General features: G+C 49.7%; 1 protein-coding gene across 1 annotated transcript; it reads left to right on the plus strand.

Moving 5' to 3' along the window:
* Window positions 1–4,172: 4,172 nt before the first annotated feature.
* Window positions 4,173–23,805, plus strand: LOC137335548 (zinc finger protein 268-like). The gene is made up of 2 exons (XM_068000866.1): window positions 4,173–4,299; window positions 21,446–23,805. The coding sequence occupies exons 1-2, from the start codon at window positions 4,173–4,175 to the stop codon at window positions 23,374–23,376; spliced, it is 2,058 nt and encodes a 685-aa protein (XP_067856967.1). The 3' UTR covers window positions 23,377–23,805.
* The last annotated feature ends 655 nt before the right edge of the window (window positions 23,806–24,460 follow it).

The raw sequence follows: 24,460 nt of genomic DNA on the forward strand, positions 1-24,460 counted from the left end.
CTTGAGTTTTTTGAAGAAGTTGCTGGGTCAGTGGATGAGGGTAATCCGGTTCACATTGTCTATCTCAGGGGTGTCAAACTCATTTCCTATGGTGAACCTGACCCGATATCATGACACTTGGCCTGGACCACATTCAGCAAAAGTTATTAAACTGGAAACAGATGAAGATAAACTATATTGTTACTTACGTACATTTCGATGTTGTTTACTGCTACTGCTGCTCCTGACAGCTGATCTTCTTTCCCGGAAGCCGTGTTGAGTATCTCAAATGGTCCCTTCTGTTTCCTCGTGATCATAAACAGAATCTCTTAGGATCCCTTCAAGCCTCTTCGCTTGAACTATTGCACCAACATTTGGAGTAAATGACTGGGCTGAGGCCTGTCTTGGATAAAAACATGAGGACCACTTGTCATTACAGAACTGTGTGCCCCAAACACTAACCGTGGAAGTGAATTCCACAGACTGCCTACTCCCTATGTAAAGAAATTTCTCTTGACTACTGCTCTAAAACAGAGAGTGGGGTTAATTGTAGCGACTCACACTGTATAAGGTGGAAAGTGATGTTCCACAAGGATTGGTTCAGGGACCACTGTTCACAATTCACATAAACGATTTGGACTCGGGAATCGGAAGTACAATTTCAAAATTAACAGATGACACCAGATTGGCGGGGTGGGGTGGAGTTTACATAATATTAATGAAGTTTGCGACCAAATACAAAATACATTAATAAACTTGCAAAATGGGTGTATAATTGGCCAATGAATTTTAATGCAGATGACAGTGAAATGGAGCATTTTGGTCGCAAGAATTTGGAAATTGTGCCCTGTATATCCAAGTCCAAGTCATTAATGTATATCAAGAAAAGCAGTGGTCCCAGCACCGACCCCTGGGGAACACCACAGTATACCTCCCTCCTCTCTGAAAAACAACCATTCATCACTACACTCTGTTTGCTGTTATTTAGCCAATTCTTTATCAATGCTGCTACTGCCCCCTTTATTCCATGGGCTTCAATCTTAATGACAAGCCCATTACGTGGCACTTTATCTAACGCCTTTTGGAAGTCCATACACACCACATCAACTGCATTTCCCTCATCGACCCTCTCTGTTACCTTATCAAAAAACTGTATCAAGTTAGTAAAACACAATTTGCCTTTAACAAATCCGTGCTGGCTTTCCCTAATCCTTGTCCAAGTGGCTGCTAATTCTATCCCGGATTATCGTTGCTAGAACTTTCCCCACTACCGAGGTTAAACTGACTGGTCAGTAGCTGCTGGGTTTTATCTTTCACCCTTTCTTGAACAGGGGTGTAACATTTGCAATTCTCCAGTCCTCTGGCATCACCCCCATATCTAAGGATGTTTGGAAGATTATGGCCAGTACCTCTGCAATTTCCACTGTTACTTCCCTCAGAAACCGAGGATGCATCCCATCCGGACCAGGTTACGTATCTACTTTAAGTACAGCCAGCCTTTCAAGTACCTCCTCTTTATGAATTTTTAGCCAATCCAGTATCTCAACTACATCTTCCTTTACTGACACTCTGGCAGCATCTTCTTGGTAAAGACAGATGCAAAGTATTTATTTAGTACCTCCGCCATGCCCACTGCCTCCTGCTGCTGTTTCCTCAGTATAACACGGGCCAGTGACGCAATGGATAACACATCTGACTACGGATTAGAAGACTGTAGGTTTGACTCCTACCTGGCTCTGAATTTTTTTTAACTTGTGCATTATTTCATGGCCTTCAATACCTTGCAAGCTGTCCTACTTGGTGGTGCTGCCTGGCTCCATACCTGGTAAGTGCCATCTCAGTGCAGCAAGCAGTGCATCAGTGTCATAATCTGAGGGTCCTGAATTCAAACTTCAGAGAAGGCATCAGGGATTACGAAGCTTTTTTTCCATCTCTCACCTCATCTATCCATCTTTGCTGCAGAGCAAAATCAAGAACTTTTGCTGACTGCAGCACATCAAAAGATGTGCTGCCCCTTGACCTCTCTGTACCCAAACACACAGTGAAGTTTAGGAAGTTCATGGGCTATGGACTTGCTGACAACGCTCTTGTTTCTGTATAATTGCAGCAAGACAATCGGTGAGTGGAGAATATAATCAACGATCCCACTACTTCTCACATGCTAAGTGAGCGCTCTACCAGTTGAGCTAATTCCTCGTTTGCTGTTTGTAAATCGCCCTTCACAGTTCCCGCCTCACACTCGCCTCCAAGCTGCTCCACGACCAGCAGAGAAATCTTGCCTTGGGTTGCCGCTCCTTGAATATATTAAAAATTTGCTAAAATCGGTGGTATCGAGCATCAGCAAGTGAGGAACAGCAGAACGGGAAGCCACAGTAATCATGAATGATGCTGAGAAGAGCCCGAGCCTGCGGAAGGAAGACGAGGTCACCGGAAAGCAACAGCCGCCGGAGCTCGAGGGAGCAGCGTGAGCCCTGACTGACTGACTGATCGAAGACCTTTTCACATGAAATTGAGGGCGATTTGAAATGTTGCTGCTCAAAGGCACTCCCTGCTGGTGAGCAGAGGGAAATGCTCGAGTGAAACAGCGATGCTCGGGCAGACACAGAAAGCTTCAAGGTTTGAGAAAGCAAAAGAGGCGTCCTGTGCGTTCATGGCAACATGTTAATCTGTAAGTTGCCTGTAAAGTTAAGAGAGCGACCTTGAACTAATTGCTGCTTATTGCAAAAGTACGCGTACTCTTTTGAGCCGGAATTGAACAAATGATGTAAGGATGACTTTGTCTTATTTTCCACAACAGTCTTGTCGCTCGACCAGCTGAGTTATCGAAGGAAAGAGGCAAAAATGGATTCCAGTGCTCATGACTGAGGCTGACTCGGTACCTGCTCGTACCGCAGTGCTGTGGGAGTGTGAGCTGCTCCATGTTCTCCACAGCCTGGGCCAGTGACACAATGAATAATGTGACTGATTATTGATCTGGAGATTGTGGGTTCAAGTTTACGGAGGGTGTCAAGTGGAAGGCCGGGCCTGGAGAGCATTGGAATAGTCGAGTCTAGAGATAAACAAAGGCACGGATGAGGGTTTCAGCAGCAGAACTTCATTCTGGCAGTTGGGATTTGTTTCTGATGATGTTAATAATCGCTGTAACTGCCCCTGGGGGACACCACTGTTTACATCCCCACAGTCTGAAAAACATCCATTAACCACCACTCTGCCCTTTCTCCAACTTCCCATCCACACTGACCCACTCCCTTTAATACCGTGAGCTTGAATCTGATCAACAAGCCTCCTGTCCGGCATCTTCTCAAACACTTTTTAACAATCCATCTTCACAACCTCCATTGCATTTTATCCCCACACTGTGTTATTCCCTCCAATAATCCCTGCTGTCTGTCCTGAATTAATCCATTTCATTCCCAATGTTGAAATCTTTGCTCCACCCACTCGGTTCCATCGGTTTTTCTCCACAACACAAAGGGCCAGTTTTCCCCAAGAGTTTCACACCAATCAGCTTTCAAAATGAGGCAGAGTTTCAGCCAATGAGGGAGATCCGGGCTCAGCCCCGCCCACTCGGTGCCGCAAGTCCCGCCCCTCACACACTCCCATTGGTTGGAGGACCAACCGCCCGCTCGGTCCTCCAGTCCCTCTCCGCTCTTCCTATTGGTCCGGAGCTCCCGTCAATCACCCGGGCAGTGTGAGCTGAGCATGCGCGGCGGGCGGGGAGTGAGGCCGAGATCGTGTCCGCAACAGGTGAGAGATGGGCGGGGGGAGCGGGTTAATAAACCCCGGGGGAGGGGGCGGGGGCTTCACAAACCCCGAGTGCGGCCCCGGGCCCGAATATCAAACAGTGAACATTCTCCTCTCTCTCTCTACACTCCGGGGGCTCCGGTTTAGATCAGACCCGAAACTCGACACACGGCCCGCGGCCTCCGAGCATGCGCAGAGTCAGCGTCAAACCTCGTGACTCATCGAATCAGGGAGCGTCTGTAAATGAAGGAGAAATGGTGATCGGTCAGGGAGCGTCTGTAAATGAAGGAGAAATGGTGATCGGTCAGGGAGCGTCTGTAAATGAAGGAGAAATGGTGATCGGTCAGGGAGCGTCTGTAAATGAAGGAGAAATGGTGATCGGTCAGGGAGCGTCTGTAAATGAAGGAGAAATGGTGATCGGTCAGGGAGCGTCTGTAAATGAAGGAGAAATGGTGATCGGTCAGGGAGCGTCTGTAAATGAAGGAGAAATGGTGATAAGGCAGGAAGAATCTGTAAATGAAGGAGAAATGGTGACGGGTCAGGGAGCGTCTGTAAATGATGAAGAAATGGTGATCGGTCAGGAAGTGTCTGTCAATGAAGGAGAAATGATGATCGGTCAGGGAGTATCTGTAAATGAAGGAGAAATGGTGATCGGTCAGGGAGTATCTGTAAATGAAGGAGAAATGGTGATCAGTCAGGGAGAGTCTGTAAATGAAGGATAAGTGGTGATCGGTCAGGGAGCATCTGCAAATAGACGATAAATGATGACAGATCGGGGAGCGTCTGTAAATGAAAAAGAAATGGTGAAGGTCGGGGGATTCTGTCGATGAATTGAGAAATGGTGATCGGGCAAGGAGCGTCTGTGTATGCAGGAGAAATGGTGAAGGTCAGGGAGCGTCTGAAGATGAAGGAGAAATGGTGATCGGTCAGGGAGCAATCCACATATCCCTTGATTCCCTTCGAGTCCAAAAATCTATCAATCTCAGCCTTGCATATACTCAACGACTGTGCATCCACAGCCCTCTGAGGGAGAGAATTCCAAAGATTTACAACCCTCTCAGTGATGAAATTCCTTCTCATCTCAGTCTTAAATGGCCGACCCCTTATCCTGAGACAGTGCTAGTACTTCGACACTCTCCAGCCAGGGGAAGCATCCTCTCAGTATGTACCCTCTCAAGCCCTCTCAGAATCTTACAAGTTTCAATGAGATCACCTCTCATTCCTAGAACCATAGAAAAGATACAGCACAGAAAGGGGCCATTCGGCCCATTGTGTCCGCGCCGGCTCGAAGAACAACCAGGTGCCCATTCTAATCCCACCTTCCAGCACCCGGTCCGTAGCCCTGCAGCTTACAGCACTTTAGGTGCAGGTCCAGGTACTTTTTAAAAGAGTTGAGGGTCCCTACCTCTGCCACCAATTCGGGCAGTGAATTCCATGCACCCACCACCCTCTGGGTAAAAAAGTTTTTGTATTATCTGCACATTTGCCTATCATGCTCCCGACATTCAAGTCCAAATCATTAAGATATACCACAAACAGCAGGGACCCAACACTGAGCCCGATGGCACACCACTGGAAACAGATTTCCATTCGCAAAGATATCCATCAACTTTTACCCTTTGTTTCCTGTTACTGAGCCAATTTTGGATCTAATTCACCACATTTCCCTGTATCCCATGGGCTTTTACCTTTCTGACCAGTCTGCCACGTGGGACCTTGTCAAATGCCTTGCTACAATCCATGTAGACAACATCCAACAGCACGACCCTCATCAATCCTCCTTGTCACTTCCTCAAATAATTTAATCAGATTTGGAAGGCATGACCTTCCCTGAACAAATCCTTGCTGACTATCCCTAATTAAACCATGCCTTTCCAAGTGACAGTTTATCCTATCTCTCAGTATTGATTGTAATAGTTTGCCCACCACCGAGGTAAGACTGACCGGCCTATAATTGTTCGGTCTTTCCCTTGTAACCTTTTTAAACAATGGTCTTACGTTTGCAGTCTTCCAGTCTTCTGGTACCTCCCCTGTATCTAGTGAGGATTGGAAAATGATCCTCAGAGCATCCGCTATTTCCTCCCTGGCTTCCTCTAATAGCCTAGGAAACAATCCATCCGGCCCTGGTGACTTATCAACTTTCAAGGATTCCAGTCCCTCTGGTACTTCCTCTCTCGTCATGTTTACCTTATCCAATATTTCACACCTGTCCTCTTTTAACTACTATGTCCGGATCATCCTGTTCCTTTGTCAATACGGAGAAAAAATATTCATTTCAAACCCTACCCACATGTTCTGCTTCGACACACAAGTTACCCTTATCATCCCTGATAGGTCCCACCTTTTCCTGAGCTATCCTCTTGTTCTTAATGTACTGATAAAATATCTAACATTCTTCTGAACTCCAGAGAGTATAGGCCCATTCTGTTCAATTTCTCCTCATTGGACAACTGTCTCATCCCAGGAATCAATCCTGTGAACCTTCGCTGCATATGCCCTTCCTCAGATAAGGAGAGCACAACTGTCCACAGTATTCCAGGTGTGGTCTCACCAAAGCCCTGTACAATTGCAACAAGACTTCCTTATTCTTCTACTCCAACCCCCTTGCAATAAATTCCAACATTCTATTTACCTTCCGAATTGCTCGCTGTACCTGCATGTTATCTTTCGGTGTTTCTTGTACGAGGACACCCAAATCTCTCTGGACACCAACATTTAATAGTTTCTCACCATTTTAAAAATTCTGTTTTTCTATTCTCCCTACCAAAGTGAATAACCTCACATTTCCCCACATTATACTCTATCTTCCACCTTCTTGCCCACTCACTTAACCTGTCTATATCCCTTTGCAGACTCTTTGTGTCCACCTCACAGTTTACTTTCCCACCTAGCTTCATGTCGTCAGCAAACTTGGATACATCACACTTGGTCCCATCATCGAAGTCATTGATATATATTGTAAATAGCTGAGGCCCAAGCACTGATCCTTGCAGCACCCCACTACTTACACGTCCAGGCCATCAATATATATCAAAAAGAGTCATGGTCCTAACACCAACCCCTGCGGAACACCACTGTATACTTCCTTCCAGTCTGTGAAACAACGGTTCACCACTGCTCTCTGCATTCTGTCTCTCAGCCAATTTTGCACCCATGCTGCTATTGGCTTCAATTTTACCAACAGGTCCATTCGGTGGTACTTTACCAAACGCCTTTTAAATGTCCGTATACACAACATCGAGTGCACTACCCTCATCAACCCTCTCCGTTATTTCATTGAAGAACTCAATCAAATTAAATGATTTTACTTTTAACAAATCTACTTTTAACAAATCTATATTGACTGTCATTTATTAACCCACGTTCTTCCAAGTGAGAATTAATTTTGTCCCGGATTCTGGCCTCGAGAAGTTTCCCACCACCGACGTTAGGCTGACTGGCCTGTAATTGCTGGGTTTATCCCTCTCCCATATTCTTGAACAGGGGTGTGACACTTGCAATCCTCCATTCCTCAGACACCACTCCCATATCCAAGGAGGATTGGAAGATTGTGGTCAGAGCCTCCGCTATCTACACCCTTACTTCCCTCAGTAATCTCGGAGGCATCCCATCTGGACCGAAAGACTTTTTTACTTTGAGCACTGCCAGTCTTTTAAGTACCTCCTCTTTATCTATTTTTATCGTCTCCAATATCACTACTACCTCCTCCTTTACTGTACAATGGCAGAATCCTCTTCTCTGGTGAAGACGGATGTAAAGTACTCATTTAGTGCCTCAGCCATGCCCTCTGCCTCCACAAGAAGATCTCCTTTTTTGTCCCTAATCGACCCCACCCTTCCTTTGACTCCCCTTTTACTGTTTGTATGTTTATAAAAGACTTTTGGATTCCCTTTCATGTTAACCACCAATCTATTCTCATACTCTCTCTTTGCACCTCTTATTCCCTTTTTTAGATCTCCTCTGTACTTTCTTTGTTCAGCCTGGTTCACTACTGTATTATGAACCTTACATTCGTCATAAGCCTCCTTTTTCTGTTTCATTTTAATCTCTATCTCTTTAGTCATCATGATGTGGAGATTCATCTGACGAAGGAGATAATCTCCGAAAGCTTGTGATTTTAAAATAAATTTGTTGGACTATAACCTGGTGTTGTAAGATTCCTTTCTTGAGTCATCCAGGGAGCTCGAGCTTTGGATGCCCTTCCTTTCTCTCCCGTAGGGATCTGTCCACTCTGGACCTGAACCAACTCCTCCTTCAAGGCCTCCCATTGTTCAATTAATATTGTTGCCAATTTTTGATTCCAATCCACCTGGACAAGATCCCTTTTTAACTCATTGGAATTTGCCCTCCAATCGGTTCAGTATTTTCACATTTGTTTGTTCCTTGTCCTTTTCCGTAACTATTCTAAACCCAATGAGATTATGATCACTGCTGCCCCACTGAAACATGCTCCACCTGCCCCACTTCATTCTCCACACCGAGCCCACTGCTGGACTCACATTCCCTCTCTCACATTCCCACTCTCACATTCACCCTCTCACATTCGCTCTCGCGTTCGCTCTCTCGCGTTCACTCTCTCGCGTTCACTCTCTCGCGTTCACTCTCTCGCGTTCACCCTCTCGCATTCACCCTCTCGCATTCACCCTCTCCTATTCACCCTCTCCTATTCACCCTCTCCTATTCACCCTCTCCAATTCACCCTCTCTCATTCAATCTCTCACATTCACTCTCTCACATTCTCTCTCTCACATTCACTCTCTCGCATTCGCTCTCTCGCATTCACCCTCTCGCATTCACCCTCTCACATTCACCCTCTCGCATTCGCCCTCTCACATTCACTCTCTCGCATTCACCCTCTCGCATTCACCCTCTCGCATTCACCCTCTCGCATTCACCCTCTCGCATTCACCCTCTCGCATTCAACCTCTCGCATTCACTCTCTCGCATTCACTCCCTCGCATTCACTCTCTCACATTCAACCTCTCGCATTCACTCTCTCGCATTCACTCTCTCGCATTCACCCTCTCGCATTCACCCTCTCGCATTCACTCTCTCGCATTCACCCTCTCGCATTCACCCTCTCGCATTCACCCTCTCGCATTCACTCTCTCGCATTCACCCTCTCGCATTCACTCTCTCGCATTCACTCTCTCACATTCAACCTCTCGCATTCACTCTCTCGCATTCACTCTCTCGCATTCACCCTCTCGCATTCACCCTCTCGCATTCACTCTCTCGCATTCAACCTCTCGCATTCACCCTCTCGCATTCACTCTCTCGCATTCACTCTCTCGCATTCACTCTCTCGCATTCACTCTCTCGCATTCACTCTCTCGCATTCACTCTCTCTCATTCACCCTCTCGCATTCACCCTCTCGCATTCACTCTCTCGCATTCACTCTCTCGCATTCATTCTCTCGCATTCACTCTCTCACCTTCACTCTCTCACCTTCACTCTCACATTCACCCTCTCTCGCATTCCCTCTCTCGCATTCGCCCTCTCGCATTCACCCTCTCGCATTCACTCTCTCACCTTCACTCTCTCACCTTCACTCTCTCACATTCACCCTCTCTCGCATTCCCTCTCTCGCATTCACCCTCTCGCATTCACTCTCTCGCATTCACTCTCTCGCATTCACTCTCTCGCATTCCCTCTCTCACCTTCCCTCTCTCACATTCACCCTCTCTCACATTCCCTCTCTCACATTCCCTCTCTCACATTCACCCTCTCCCATTCGCCCTCTCCCATTCAATCTCTCGCATTCACCCTCTCGCATTCGCTCTCTCGCATTCGCTCTCTCGCATTCGCCCTCTCGCATTGGCTCTCTCGCATTCGCCCTCTCGCATTCGCCCTCTCTCGCATTCGCCCTCTCGCATTCGCCCTCTCGCATTCCCTCTCTCGCATTCCCTCTCTCGCATTCCCTCTCTCGCATTGGCTCTCTCGCATTCGCCCTCTCGCATTCGCCCTCTCGCATTCCCTCTCTCGCATTCGCCCTCTCGCATTCGCCCTCTCGCATTCCCTCTCTCGCATTCCCTCTCTCGCATTCCCTCTCTCGCATTCCCTCTCTCGCATTCGCCCTCTCCCATTCGCCCTCTCCCATTCGCCCTCTCCCATTCGCCCTCTCTCATTCGTCCTCTCACATTCACCCTCTCACATTCGCCCTCTCACATTCACCCTCTCACATTCACCCTCTCACATTCACTCTCTCATTCGTCCTCTCACATTCACTCTCTCACATTCACCCTCTCACATTCACGCTCTCACATTCACGCTCTCACATTCGCCCTCTCACATTCGCCCTCTCACATTCGCCCTCTCACATTCGCCCTCTCACATTCGCCCTCTCACATTCGCCCTCTCACATTCGCCCTCTCACATTCGCCCTCTCACATTCGCCCTCTCACATTCACCCTCTCACATTCACTCTCTCATTCGCCCTCTCACATTCACGCGCTCACATTCACGCTCTCACATTCACCCTCTCACATTCGCCCTCTCACATTCGCCCTCTCACATTCGCCCTCTCACATTCGCCCTCTCACATTCGCCCTCTCACATTCGCCCTCTCACATTCGCCCTCTCACATTCACTCTCTCACATTCACCCTCTCACATTCACCCTCTCACATTCACCCTCTCACATTCACCCTCTCACATTCACGCTCTCACATTCGCCCTCTCACATTCGCCCTCTCACATTCACCCTCTCACATTCACTCTCTCACATTCACCCTCTCACATTCGCTCTCTCACATTCGCCCTCTCACATTCACTCTCACATTCACCCTCTCACATTCGCCCTCTCACATTCGCCCTCTCACATTCGCCCTCTCACATTCGCCCTCTCACATTCGCCCTCTCACATTCACCCTCTCACATTCACCCTCTCACATTCGCTCTCTCACATTCGCCCTCTCACATTCGCCCTCTCACATTCGCCCTCTCACATTCACGCTCTCACATTCGCCCTCTCACATTCGCCCTCTCACATTCGCCCTCTCACGTTCGCCCTCTCACGTTCCCTCTCTCACGTTCGCCCTCTCACATTCGCCCTCTCACATTCGCCCTCTCACATTCGCCCTCTCACATTCGCCCTCTCACATTCGCCCTCTCACATTCGCCCTCTCACATTCGCCCTCTCACATTCGCCCTCTCACATTCGCCCTCTCACATTCGCCCTCTCACATTCGCCCTCTCACATTCGCCCTCTCACATTCACTCTCTCACATTCGTCCTCTCTCATTCTCTCTCTCACATTCTCTCTCTCACCTTCACTCTCTCACATTCACCCTCTCGCATTCGCCCTCTCACATTCACCCTCTCACATTCGCCCTCTCCCATTCACCCTCTCACATTCGCCCTCTCACATTCGCCCTCTCACATTCGCCCTCTCCCATTCACCCTCTCCCATTCGCCCTCTCACATTCGCCCTCTCACATTCACCCTCTCACATTCGCCCTCTCCCATTCTCCCTCTCACATTCGCCCTCTCACATTCGCCCTCTCTCATTCGTCCTCTCACATTCACCCTCTCACATTCACCCTCTCATTCGTCCTCTCACATTCACCCTCTCACATTCACCCTCTCACATTCACCCTCTCACATTCACTCTCTCATTCGTCCTCTCACATTCACCCTCTCACATTCGCCCTCTCACATTCACTCTCTCACATTCACCCTCTCACATTCGCCCTCTCACATTCGCCCTCTCACATTCACGCTCTCACATTCGCCCTCTCACATTCACCCTCTCACATTCGCCCTCTCTCACATTCGCCCTCTCACATTCGCCCTCTCACATTCGCCCTCTCACATTCGCCCTCTCACATTCGCCCTCTCACATTCGCCCTCTCACATTCACGCTCTCACATTCACGCTCTCACATTCACTCTCTCACATTCACGCTCTCACATTCGCTCTCTCACATTCGCTCTCTCACATTCGCCCTCTCACATTCACTCTCTCACATTCGCCCTCTCACATTCGCCCTCTCACATTCGCCCTCTCACATTCACCCTCTCACATTCACCCTCTCACATTCACTCTCTCATTCGTCCTCTCTCATTCTCTCTCTCACATTCTCTCTCTCACATTCTCTCTCTCACATTCGCCCTCTCGCATTCGCCCTCTCGCATTCGCCCTCTCACATTCACTCTCTCATTCGTCCTCTCTCATTCTCTCTCTCACATTCTCTCTCTCACCTTCACTCTCTCACCTTCACTCTCTCACCTTCACTCTCTCACCTTCACTCTCTCACCTTCACTCTCTCACATTCACTCTCTCACATTCACCCTCTCTCGCATTCCCTCTCTCGCATTCCCTCTCTCGCATTTGCCCTCTCGCATTCGCCCTCTCGCATTCGCTCACTCGCATTCGCTCTCTCGCATTCGCCCTCTCGCATTCGCCCTCTCGCATTCCCTCTCTCACATTCGCCCTCTCGCATTCGCTCTCTCGCATTCGCCCTCTCGCATTCGCCCTCTCACATTCGCCCTCTCACATTCGCCCTCTCACATTCACTCTCTCACATTCACTCTCTCACATTCGCCCTCTCACATTCGCCCTCTCACATTCACTCTCTCACATTCACCCTCTCACACTCACTCTCTCACACTCACTCGCTCACATTCACTCTCTCACATTCACTCTCTCACATTCACTCTCTCAGAGTCACCCTCTCGCATTCGCTCTCTCGCATTCGCTCTCTCGCATTCCCTCTCTCGCATTCCCTCTCTCGCATTCCCTCTCTCGCATTCGCCCTCTCAGATTCACTCTCTCACATTCACTCTCTCACATTCACCCTCTCACATTCACCCTCTCACATTCACTCTCTCACATTCACTCTCTCACATTCACCCTCTCACATTCACCCTCTCACATTCACTCTCTCACATTCACTCTCTCACATTCACCCTCTCACATTCGCCCTCTCACATTCGCTCTCTCACATTCACTCTCTCACATTCGCCCTCTCAGATTCACCCTCTCACATTCGCTCTCTCACATTCACTCTCTCACATTCACCCTCTCACATTCACTCTCTCACATTCACTCTCTCACATTCACTCTCTCACATTCACCCTCTCACATTCGCCCTCTCACATTCGCTCTCTCACATTCACTCTCTCACATTCGCCCTCTCAGATTCACCCTCTCACATTCGCTCTCTCACATTCACTCTCTCACATTCACCCTCTCACATTCACCCTCTCACATTCACTCTCTCACATTCACCCTCTCACATTCACTCTCTCACATTCACCCTCTCGCATTCGCTCTCTCACATTCACCCTCTCAGAGTCACCCTCTCGCATTCGCTCTCTCGCATTCGCCCTCTCAGATTCACTCTCACATTCACTCTCTCACATTCACTCTCTCTCATTCACTCTCTCACATTCACCCTCTCACATTCACCCTCTCACATTCACCCTCTCACATTCGCCCTCTCACATTCACTCTCTCACATTCACTCTCTCACATTCGCCCTCTCACATTCGCCCTCTCACATTCACTCTCTCACATTCACCCTCTCACACTCACTCTCTCACACTCACTCGCTCACATTCACTCTCTCACATTCACTCTCTCACATTCACTCTCTCACATTCACCCTCTCAGAGTCACCCTCTCGCATTCGCTCTCTCGCATTCGCTCTCTCGCATTCGCTCTCTCGCATTCCCTCTCTCGCATTCGCCCTCTCAGATTCACTCTCTCACATTCACTCTCTCACATTCACCCTCTCACATTCACCCTCTCACATTCACTCTCTCACATTCACTCTCTCACATTCACCCTCTCACATTCGCCCTCTCACATTCGCTCTCTCACATTCACTCTCTCACATTCGCCCTCTCAGATTCACCCTCTCACATTCGCTCTCTCACATTCACTCTCTCACATTCACCCTCTCACATTCACCCTCTCGCATTCGCTCTCTCGCATTCACCCTCTCACATTCACCCTCTCACATTCACTCTCTCACATTCACCCTCTCACATTCGCTCTCTCACAGTCACTCTCTCTCAGTCACTCTCTCACAGTCACCCTCTCACATTCACCCTCTCACATTCACCCTCTCACATTCACTCTCTCTCATTCACTCTCTCACATTCACCCTCTCACATTCACCCTCTCACATTCACCCTCTCACATTCACTCTCTCTCATTCACTCTCTCACATTCACCCTCTCACATTCACCCTCTCACATTCACCCTCTCACATTCACCCTCTCACATTCACCCTCTCACATTCACCCTCTCACATTCACTCTCTCTCATTCACTCTCTCACATTCACCCTCTCACATTCACCCTCTCACATTCACCCTCTCACATTCACCCTCTCACATTCACCCTCTCACATTCACCCTCTCACAGTCACCCTCTCGCATTCCCTCTCGCGCATTCGCCCTCTCAGATTCGCCCTCTCACATTCACTCTCTCACATTCACTCTCTCACATTCACTCTCTCACATTCACTCTCTCACATTCCCCCTCTCACATTCACCCTCTCACATTCACTCTCTCACATTCACTCTCTCACATTGACTCTCTCACATTCACTCTCTCACATTCACCCTCTCACATTCACCCTCTCAGAGTCACCCTCTCGCATTCCCTCTCTCGCATTCACCCTCTCGCATTCACCCTCTCGCATTCACGCTCTCGCATTCACGCTCTCGCATTCACTCTCTCGCATTCACCCTCTCGCATTCCCTCTCTCGCATTCCCTCTCTCGCATTCGCCCTCTCGCATTCGCCCTCTCGCATTCGCCCTCTCACATTCGCCCTCTCACATTCGCCCTCTCACATTCGCCCTCTCACATTCGCCCTCTCACATTCGCTCTCTCACATTCACTCTCACATTCCCACTCTCACATTCGCCCTCTCACATTCGCCCTCTCACATTCGCCCTCTCACATTCGCCCTCTCACATTCGCCCTCTCACATTCACGCTCACATTCCCTCTCTCACATTCGCCCTCTCACATTCGCCCTCTCACATTCGCCCTCTCACATTCGCCCTCTCACATTCGCCCTCTCACAATCGCCCTCTCACATTCGCCCTCTCACATTCGCCCTCTCACATTCACCCTCTCACTTTCCCTCTCACTTTCGCCCTCTCACATTCGCCCTCTCACATTCGCCCTCTCACATTCGCCCTCTCACATTCGCCCTCTCACATTCGCCCTCTCACATTCGCTCTCTCACATTCACTCTCTCACATTCACCCAATCGCATTCGCTCTCTCACATTCGCCCTCTCACATTCGCCCTCTCACATTCGCCCTCTCACATTCGCCCTCTCACATTCGCCCTCTCACATTCGCCCTCTCACATTCGCCCTCTCACATTCGCTCTCTCACATTCGCCCTCTCACATTCGCTCTCTCACATTCACTCTCTCACATTCACCCAATCGCATTCGCTCTCTCACATTCGCCCTCTCACATTCGCCCTCTCACATTCGCCCTCTCACATTCACCCTCTCACATTCGCCCTCTCGCATTGACGATCCGGATTCTTTCCCCTCAGTCTGGTTCAGGAAACTGAAGTCGAATACATTTTAAAGTTCAGCACAACTTTAATAGCAGGGTTCTTAGTCTGCAGCATTGATTTGGACTCCTGATAGAGTCCCTCTATGCTGGCAGAGCAAGAACAAAAACATACAGAAATCCACACGTTTTTATACAATCAATAGGGGTTGGAACATACTTAACGAGGGTCAACACCAATCATAAGCCGGGCACAGGTTGCCATGCGAGGTTCCATTATTTCCGGCCAATCATAAATCGTCCATGTGCTGACCATGTTGCTGTTAGACATCAAAGGGGAGACTTCCTCACCTTCCAACTTGGAATGTTCTTCCCTGTTCCTTCTGTTCCTTATCTCCCAACCTGGAATGTCTTTCAACTTTGGCTAAGCTCGTTACCTATATTGATCTGCCATAAACATGGAGACATTCAGACCAGTCCTTGAATCACATCAAACACTCGACATTGCTAAGACCATGCAAACCTGCTGACTACGCAAACATATGGCCCAGCAGGAGGCCAGGCCACCTGTACCAATCTCAGTTACTAACTAATTAACCCTTTCTAACCATTTTACATTCTGCTTCTTTGCCACGTAGGCATCTTAATATTTTACCGAAAACTGACCACGTTGGGATTCTCAGCATTCGCTCTCTCACATTCCCTCTCTCACATTCGCCCTCTCACATTCGCCCTCTCACATTCGCCCTCTCACATTCGCCCTCTCACATTGACTCTCTCACATTCCCTCTCTCACATTCGCCCTCTCACATTCGCTCTCTCACATTCACCCTCTCGCATTCACCCTCTCGCATTCACCCTCTCGCATTCACCCTCTCACATTGACTCTCTCACATTCCCTCTCTCGCATTCGCCCTCTCGCATTCACCCTCTCGCATTCACCCTCTCGCATTCACCCTCTCGCATTCACTCTGTCGCATTCACTCTGTCGCATTCACTCTGTCGCATTCACTCTGTCGCATTCCCTCTCTCGCATTCCCTCTCTCGCATTCCCTCTCTCGCATTCGCTCTCTCGCATTCGCCCTCTCGCATTCGCCCTCTCGCATTCGCTCTCTCGCATTCCCTCTCTCGCATTCCCTCTCTCGCATTCCCTCTCTCGCATTCCCTCTCTCGCATTCACTCTCTCGCATTCACTCTCTCGCATTCACTCTCTCACTCCCTCTCTCGCATTCCCTCTCTCGCATTCGCCCTCTCGCATTCGCCCTCTCACATTCGCCCTCTCGCATTCGCTCTCTCGCATTCGCCCTCTCACATTCGCCCTCTCACATTCGCCCTCTCACATTCGCCCTCTCGCATTCACTCTCTCGCATTCCCCCTCTCGTATTCACCCTCTGACATTCACCCTCTGACATTCACTCTCTCCCATTCACTCTCTCACATTCACTCTCTCACTTTCACTCTCTCACATTCACTCTCTCATTCCCTCTCTCGCATTCACTCTCTCGCATTCCCCCTCTCGTATTCACCCTCTGACATTCACCCTCTGACATTCACTCTCTCCCATTCACTCTCTCACATTCACTCTCTCCCATTCACTCTCTCACATTCACTCTCTCACATTCGCTCTCTCACATTCGCCCTCTCACATTCGCCCGCTCACATTCGCCCTCTCACATTCACCCTCTCGCATTCGCTCTCTCGCATTCGCCCTCTCGCATTCGCTCCCTCGCAATCGCCCTCTCGCATTCGCTCTCTCGCATTCGCCCTCTCACATTCGCCCTCTCGCATTCGCCCTCTCGCATTCGCCCTCTCGCATTCCCCCTCTCGCATTCACCCTCTGACATTCACTCTCTCACATTCACCCTCCCACATTCACCCTCTCACATTCGCTCTCTCACATTCGCTCTCTCACATTCGCCCTCTCACATTCGCCCTCTCACATTCGCCCTCTCACATTCGCCCTCTCACATTCACCCTCTCACATTCACTCTCTCACATTCACTCTCTCACATTCACCCTCTCACATTCACTCTCTCATTCCCTCTCTCACATTCACCCTCTCACATTCACCCTCTCACATTCACCCTCTCACATTCGCCCTCTCACATTCACCCTCTCACATTCGCCCTCTGACATTCCCTCTCTCACATTCACCCTCTCACATTCGCCCTCTCACATTCGCCCTCTGACATTCACCCTCTCACATTCGCCCTCTGACATTCACCCTCTCACATTCGCCCTCTCACATTCACCCTCTCACATTCACGCTCTCACATTCGCCCTCTCACATTCCCTCTCTCACATTCACCCTCTCACATTCGCCCTTTCACATTCGCCCTCTCACATTCGCTCTCTCACATTCACCCTCTCGCATTTTCACCCTCTCACATTCCCTCTCTCACATTCACCCTCTCACATTCGCTCTCTCACATTCACCCTCTCGCATTTTCACCCTCTCACATTCGCCCTCTCACATTCACTCTCTCGCATTTTCACCCTCTCACATTCGCTCTCTCACATTCGCCCTCTCACATTCACTCTCTCACATTCACTCTCTCACATTCACCCTCTCACATTCACTCTCTCGCATTCGCCCTCTCGCATTCGCCCTCTCGCATTCGCCCTCTCGCATTCGCCCTCTCGCATTCGCTCTCTCGCATTCGCCCTCTCGCATTCGCCCTCTCGCATTCGCCCTCTCGCATTCGCCCTCTCACATTCACCCTCTCACATTCACCCTCTCACATTCACCCTCTCACATTCACTCTCTCGCATTTTCACCCTCTCACATTCGCTCTCTCACATTCGCCCTCTCACATTCGCCCTCTCACATTCACCCTCTCACATTCGCCCTCTCACATTCACTCTCTCGCATTTTCACCCTCTCACATTCGCCCTCTCACATTCGCCGTCTCACATTCGCCCTCCCACTTTCGCTCTCTCACATTCGCTCTCTCACATTCGCTCTCTCACATTCGCCCTCTGACATTCCCTCTCTCACATTCACCCTCTCACATTCGCCCTCTCACATTCACCCTCTCACATTCGCCCTCTGACATTCACCCTCTCACATTCACGCTCTCACATTCGCCCTCTCACATTCGCCCTCTCACATTCGCTCTCTCACATTCACTCTCTCACATTCACCCTCTCGCATTTTCACCCTCTCACATTCCCTCTCTCACATTCACCCTCTCACATTCGCTCTCTCACATTCACCCTCTCGCATTTTCACCCTCTCACATTCACTCTCTCACATTCACCCTCTCACATTCACCCTCTCACATTCACTCTCTCACATTCACCCTCTCGCATTTTCACCCTCTCACATTCGCCCTCTCGCATTCGCCCTCTCACATTCGCCCTCTCGCATTCGCCCTCTCGCATTCGCCCTCTCGCATTCGCCCTCTCGCATTCGCTCTCTCGCATTCGCCCTCTCGCATTCGCCCTCTCACATTCGCCCTCTCACATTCACTCTCTCGCATTTTCACCCTCTCACATTCGCTCTCTCACATTCGCCCTCTCACATTCACCCTCTCCCATTCGCCCTCTCCCATTCGCCCTCTCACATTCACTCTCTCGCATTTTCACCCTCTCACATTCGCTCTCTCACATTCGCCCTCTCACATTCACCCTCTCCCATTCGCCCTCTCACATTCGCCCTCTCACATTCACCCTCTCACATTCGCCCTCTCACATTCGCCCTCTCACATTCGCCCTCTCACATTCGCCCTCTCACATTCGCCCTCTCACATTCGCCCTCTCACATTCACTCTCTCACATTCACCCTCTCACATTCGCCCTCTCACATTCGCCCTCTCGCATTCGCCCTCTCGCATTCGCCCTCTCGCATTCGCCCTCTCGCATTCGCCCTCTCACATTCACCCTCTCACATTCGCCCTCTCACATTCGCCCTCTCACATTCACTCTCTCGCATTTTCACCCTCTCACATTCGCTCTCTCACATTCGCCCTCTCACATTCACCCTCTCCCATTCACCCTCTCCCATTCACCCTCTCCCATTTGCCCTCTCACATTCACTCTCTCGCATTTTCACCCTCTCACATTCGCTCTCTCACATTCGCCCTCTCACATTCACCCTCTCACATTCGCCCTCTCACATTCACTCTCTCGCATTTTCACCCTCTCACATTCGCCCTCTCACATTCGCCCTCTCACATTCGCCCTCTCACATTCGCCCTCTCACATTCGCCTTCCCACTTTCGCTCTCTCACATTCGCTCTCTCACATTCGCTCTCTCGCATTCACCCTCTCACATTCACCCTCTCACATTCGCTCTCTCGCATTCGCCCTCTCGCATTCGCCCTCTCGCATTCACTCTCTCGCATTCACCCTCTCACATTCACCCTCTCACATTCACCCTCTCACATTCGCCCTCTCCCATTCGCCCTCTCACATTCACTCTCTCACATTCACTCTCTCACATTCACTCTCTCACATTCGCCCTCTCACATTCGCTCTCCCGCATTCGCCCTCTCACATTCGCTCTCTCACATTCGCTCTCTCACTTTCGCTCTCTCACTTTCGCTCTCTCACATTCGCCCTCTCACATTCGCTCTCTCACTTTCGCTCTCTCACATTCCCTCTCTCACATTCACTCTCTCACATTCACCCTCTTGCATTTTCACCCTCTCGCACATTCACCCTCTCACATTCACTCTCTCACATTCACTCTCTCACATTCACCCTCTCACATTCGCTCTCTCACTTTCGCTCTCTCACTTTCGTTCTCTCACATTCTCTCTCTCACTTTCGCTCTCCCACTTTCGCTCTCTCACTTTCGCTCTCTCACTTTCGCTCTCTCACTTTCGCTCTCTCACATTCCCTCTCTCGCATTCACTCTCTCGCATTCACTCTCTCGCATTCACCCTCTCGCATTCACCCTCTCACATTCACCCTCTCACATTCCCCCTCTCACATTCGCCCTCTCACATTCGCCCTCTCACATTCGCCCTCTCACATTCCCTCTCTCGCATTCCCTCTCTCGCATTCGCCCTCTCGCATTCGCCCTCTCGCATTCGCCCTCTCGCATTCGCTCTCTCGCATTCGCCCTCTCACATTCGCTCTCTCACATTCGCTCTCTCACATTCGCTCCCTCACATTCACCCTCTCGCATTCACCCTCTCGCATTCACTCTCTCGCATTCACCCTCTCGCATTCGCTCTCTCGCATTCGCCCTCTCACATTCACCCTCTCTCATTCCCTCTCTCGCATTCACTCTCTCGCATTCACTCTCTCGCATTCACCCTCTCGCATTCCCTCTCTCGCATTCCCTCTCTCGTATTCGCTCTCTCGCATTCGCTCTCTCACATTCACCCTCTCGCATTCACCCTCTCCCATTCACCCTCTCACATTCACCCTCTCACATTCACCCTCTCACATTCACCCTCTCACATTCACCCTCTCCCATTCACCCTCTCACATTCACCCTCTCACATTCACCCTCTCCCATTCACCCTCTCACATTCACGCTCTCACATTCACGCTCTCACATTCACCCTCTCACATTCACCCTCTCACATTCACTCTCTCACATTCCATCTCTCACATTCGCTCTCTCACATTCGCCCTCTCACATTCGCCCTCTCACATTCGCCCTCTCACATTCGCTCTCTCACATTCGCTCTCTCACATTCGCCCTCTCACATTCGCCCTCTCACATTCGCCCTCTCACATTCGCCCTCTCACATTCGCCCTCTCACATTCACCCTCTCACATTCACCCTCTCACATTCACCCTCTCACATTCACTCTCTCACCCTTTCACTCATGGTTTAGGACCACTGAAAGATGATGCGATGGGTTTGGATTTCAGCACAGTGAGGAAGGAGACTGCGCGGGATGGGGGATTTGCAGCTTTGAGGGAACAAGAGAGGAAAGCATGTTCTGTGGACACTAACATAGCCTGTTCTGAATTTCGATCCTGTATTTACAGTGATGACTTTTAAACCTCTTCATGTCAAGATCTGACAGAGTCATTCGCATCATCAGGACCTGAATATCATCGGCCTTTGTATGTGGAAGGAGAAATGTTCGTCTGTTCTGTCTCTGGGAGAAGATTTCAAACACCCGAGTGAGAGTGTTCCAATGCACTGACTGTGGAAAGAGCTTTAACCAGTGAAACAGCCTGAAAAAACATCACACCATTCACAGCGGGGAGAAACCGTACACGTGTTCTGTGTGTGGACGAGGCTTCAACTGATCGTCCAACCTGGAGAGACACAAGGACACCCGGACCACGGAGAAACCGTGGAAATGTGGGGACTGTGGGAAGGGATTCAATTACCCGTCAGAGCTGGAAATTCATCGACGCAAACACACCGGGGAGAGGCCGTTCACCTGCTCCGTGTGTGGGAAGAGATTCGCTCGGTCATACAGCCTCCTGATACACCAGCGAGTTCACACAGGGGAGAGGCCGTTCACCTGCTCCGTATGTAAGAAGGGATTCACTCAGTTATGCAACCTTCTGTCACACCAGCGAGTTCACTCCGTTGAGAGACCTTTTAAATGCTCTGACTGTGAGAAGAGATTTAAACGCAGAATTGAACTGGTGACACACCAGCGAGTTCACACTGGGGAGAGGCCGTTCTCCTGCTCCGTGTGTAAGAAGAGATTCACTCAGTCATCCCACCTGCTGATACACCAGCGAGTTCACACTGGGGGGAGGCCGTTCTCCTGCTCCGTGTGTAAGAAGAGATTCACTCAGTCATCCCACCTGCTGATACACCAGCGAGTTCACACTGGGGGGAGGCCGTTCTCCTGCTCCGTGTGTCAGAAGAGATTCACTCAGTCATCCCACCTTCTGTCACACCAGCGAGTTCATACTGATGAGAGACCTTTTAAATGTTCTGACTGTGGGAAGAGGTTTAAAAGCAAAAGGAATCTGCTGACACACCAACGCGCTCACACTGGGGAGAGGCCGTTCACCTGCTCTGTGTGCGGGAAGGGATTCACTATTTCATCTGAACTGCTGTCGCACCAGCGATTTCACACTGGGGAGAGGCCTTTTAAATGTTCTGACTGTGGGAAGAGATTTAAAATCAGAAACGAATTGCTGACACATCGACGCACTCACACTGGGGAGAGGCCGTTCACCCGCTCTCAGTGTAAGAAGAGATTCACTCAGTCATCCACCCTGCTGACACACCAGCGAGTTCACTCTGAAGAGAGACCTTTTAAATGTTGTGACTGTAAGAAAAGCTTTAAAAGCAGAAACGAACTGCTGAGACATCGACGCACTCACACTGGGGAGAGACCGTTCACCTGCTCCGTGTGTAAGAAGAGATTCACTCGGTCATCCCACCTTCTGTCACACCAGCGGGCTCACACTGGGGAGAGGCCGTTCACCTGCTCCGTGTGTGGGAAGGGATTCACTCGGTCATCCCACCGACTGAGACATCAGCGGGTTCACACAGGGGAGAGACCTTTTAAATGTTCTGACTGTGAGAAGAGGTTTAAAAGCAAAGTTAATCTGCTGACACACCAACGCACTCACACTGGGGAGAGGCCGTTCACCTGCTCCGTGTTTGGGAAGAGATTCACTCGGTCATCCACCCTGCTGACACACCAGCGAGTTCACTCTGATGAGAGACCTTTTAAATGTTCTGACTGTGAGAAAAGCTTTAAAAGCAGAAACGAACTGCTGAGACATCGACGCACTCACACTGGGGAGAGACCATTCTGCTGCTCCGTGTGTAAGAAGAGATTCACTCGATCATCCCATCTTCTGTCACACCAACGAGTTCACTCTGATGAGAGACCTTTTAAATGTTCTGACTGTGAGAAGAGGTTTAAAAGCAGAAACGAACTGCTGAGACACCAACGCACTCACACTGGGGAGAGGCCGTTCATCTGCTCCGTGTGTGGGAAGAGATTCACTCGGTCATCCCACCTTCTGACACACCAGCGAGTTCACTCTGATGAGAGACCTTTTAAATGTTCTGACTGTGAGAAGAGGTTTAAAAGCAGAAACGAACTGCTGAGACACCAACGCACTCACACCGGGGAGAGGCCGTTCACCTGCTCCGTGTGTAAGAAGAGATTCAATCGGTCATCCCACCTTCTGACACACCAACGTACTCACCCTGGGGAGAGACCTTTAAATGTTCTGACTGTGAGAAGTGTTTTAAAAGCACAAATGATCTGCTGAAACACCAACACACTCACACTTGGGAGAGACTGTTCACCTGCTCCGTGTGTGGGAAGGGATTCACTCATTCATCCCACCTTCTGAGACATCAACTTGTTCACACTATTGAGTGACCTTTTAATTCACTGACTGTGAGAAGAGCTTTAAAAGCAGAAATGAACTGCTGACACATCAACTCGCACCCATTGGGGAGAGACTGTTCACCTGCTCCATGTGCTGGAAGGGATTCACTCAGTCATCACACATGCTGAGACACCAGCGAGTTCACATATGACTGCAGGGGTTGGATTCTGCTGTTAATCCCATCCAGGACTGAACCATGTTCATTCTGACAGTTGGGATTTGTTTCTGCTGATGTCAATAACCCCTATAACTGGGCTGGAGTTTAATATTCTGGATATCTGTTTATTAAATCCACTTTATTTTAAACCCTTGTTGTAGATTTTGGTCTTTCCCACCTGAGTGTTTAGCCTCACCTGACTGGAGCTCAGAAAGGACAATCTAGGGGGAGGTTCGTCCAGTGGGAACAGAACTTCAGCCTGGACACAGTCCTTCAGGGCCACACTGAGAAGGGCAAACGGCACTTTGGTCTTTCTCGTCTCTCTTCTCTGATAGCAAAGTCACCGTGCGGCATCCAGTCTAAAAATGACTGTGGTAATTATTCTATGGAGATTTAAACTGTTTGAGTGACAGTCCTGAGTCTACCATTTAAGGCAGGCGTTAACTCATTTAAAATATACCCGTTAAAAATAAATGATTTAAAGTCTGCATTAAAATAGCAGAGGGAGGAGTTCACAGGAGCCTGTTAACTGCTGGTACAATTATCCAACAGTCATTCGATCTCCAGATAAAGAAGGACCTGCAGTGTGTTTCCAGAATTCATGGTTTTATTGATGTGTGCGTGTTCGACACCAGGATCACTAAAAATACACAACCCGGACCATCCACAGGGTGGGGGCGATCCCGACAGTTACTCTGGGATCACTCCCACTGCGGAACTCCACCTCTGACCCTGCTGAAGGTTGCAGGCTCAGGGAGTGGGGCCTCCAGGAGTGGACTGTAAGAAAGCAGCGTTTCAGTATCC

The sequence above is a fragment of the Heptranchias perlo genome, chromosome 20 (assembly GCF_035084215.1).
Source record: "Heptranchias perlo isolate sHepPer1 chromosome 20, sHepPer1.hap1, whole genome shotgun sequence".
Taxonomy (NCBI): domain Eukaryota; kingdom Metazoa; phylum Chordata; class Chondrichthyes; order Hexanchiformes; family Hexanchidae; genus Heptranchias; species Heptranchias perlo.

What these genes read in the sequence shown, in the direction of transcription:
- LOC137335548 (XM_068000866.1), top strand. Translation starts at nt 4,173, where the DNA reads ATGGTGATCGGTCAGGGAGCGTCTGTAAATGAAGGAGAAATGGTGATA. An exon ending in TGATGAAGAAATGGTGATCG is followed by an intron (nt 4,300 to 21,445) that starts GTCAGGAAGTGT and finishes CCAACCTGGAGA; the next exon opens with GACACAAGGACACCCGGACC.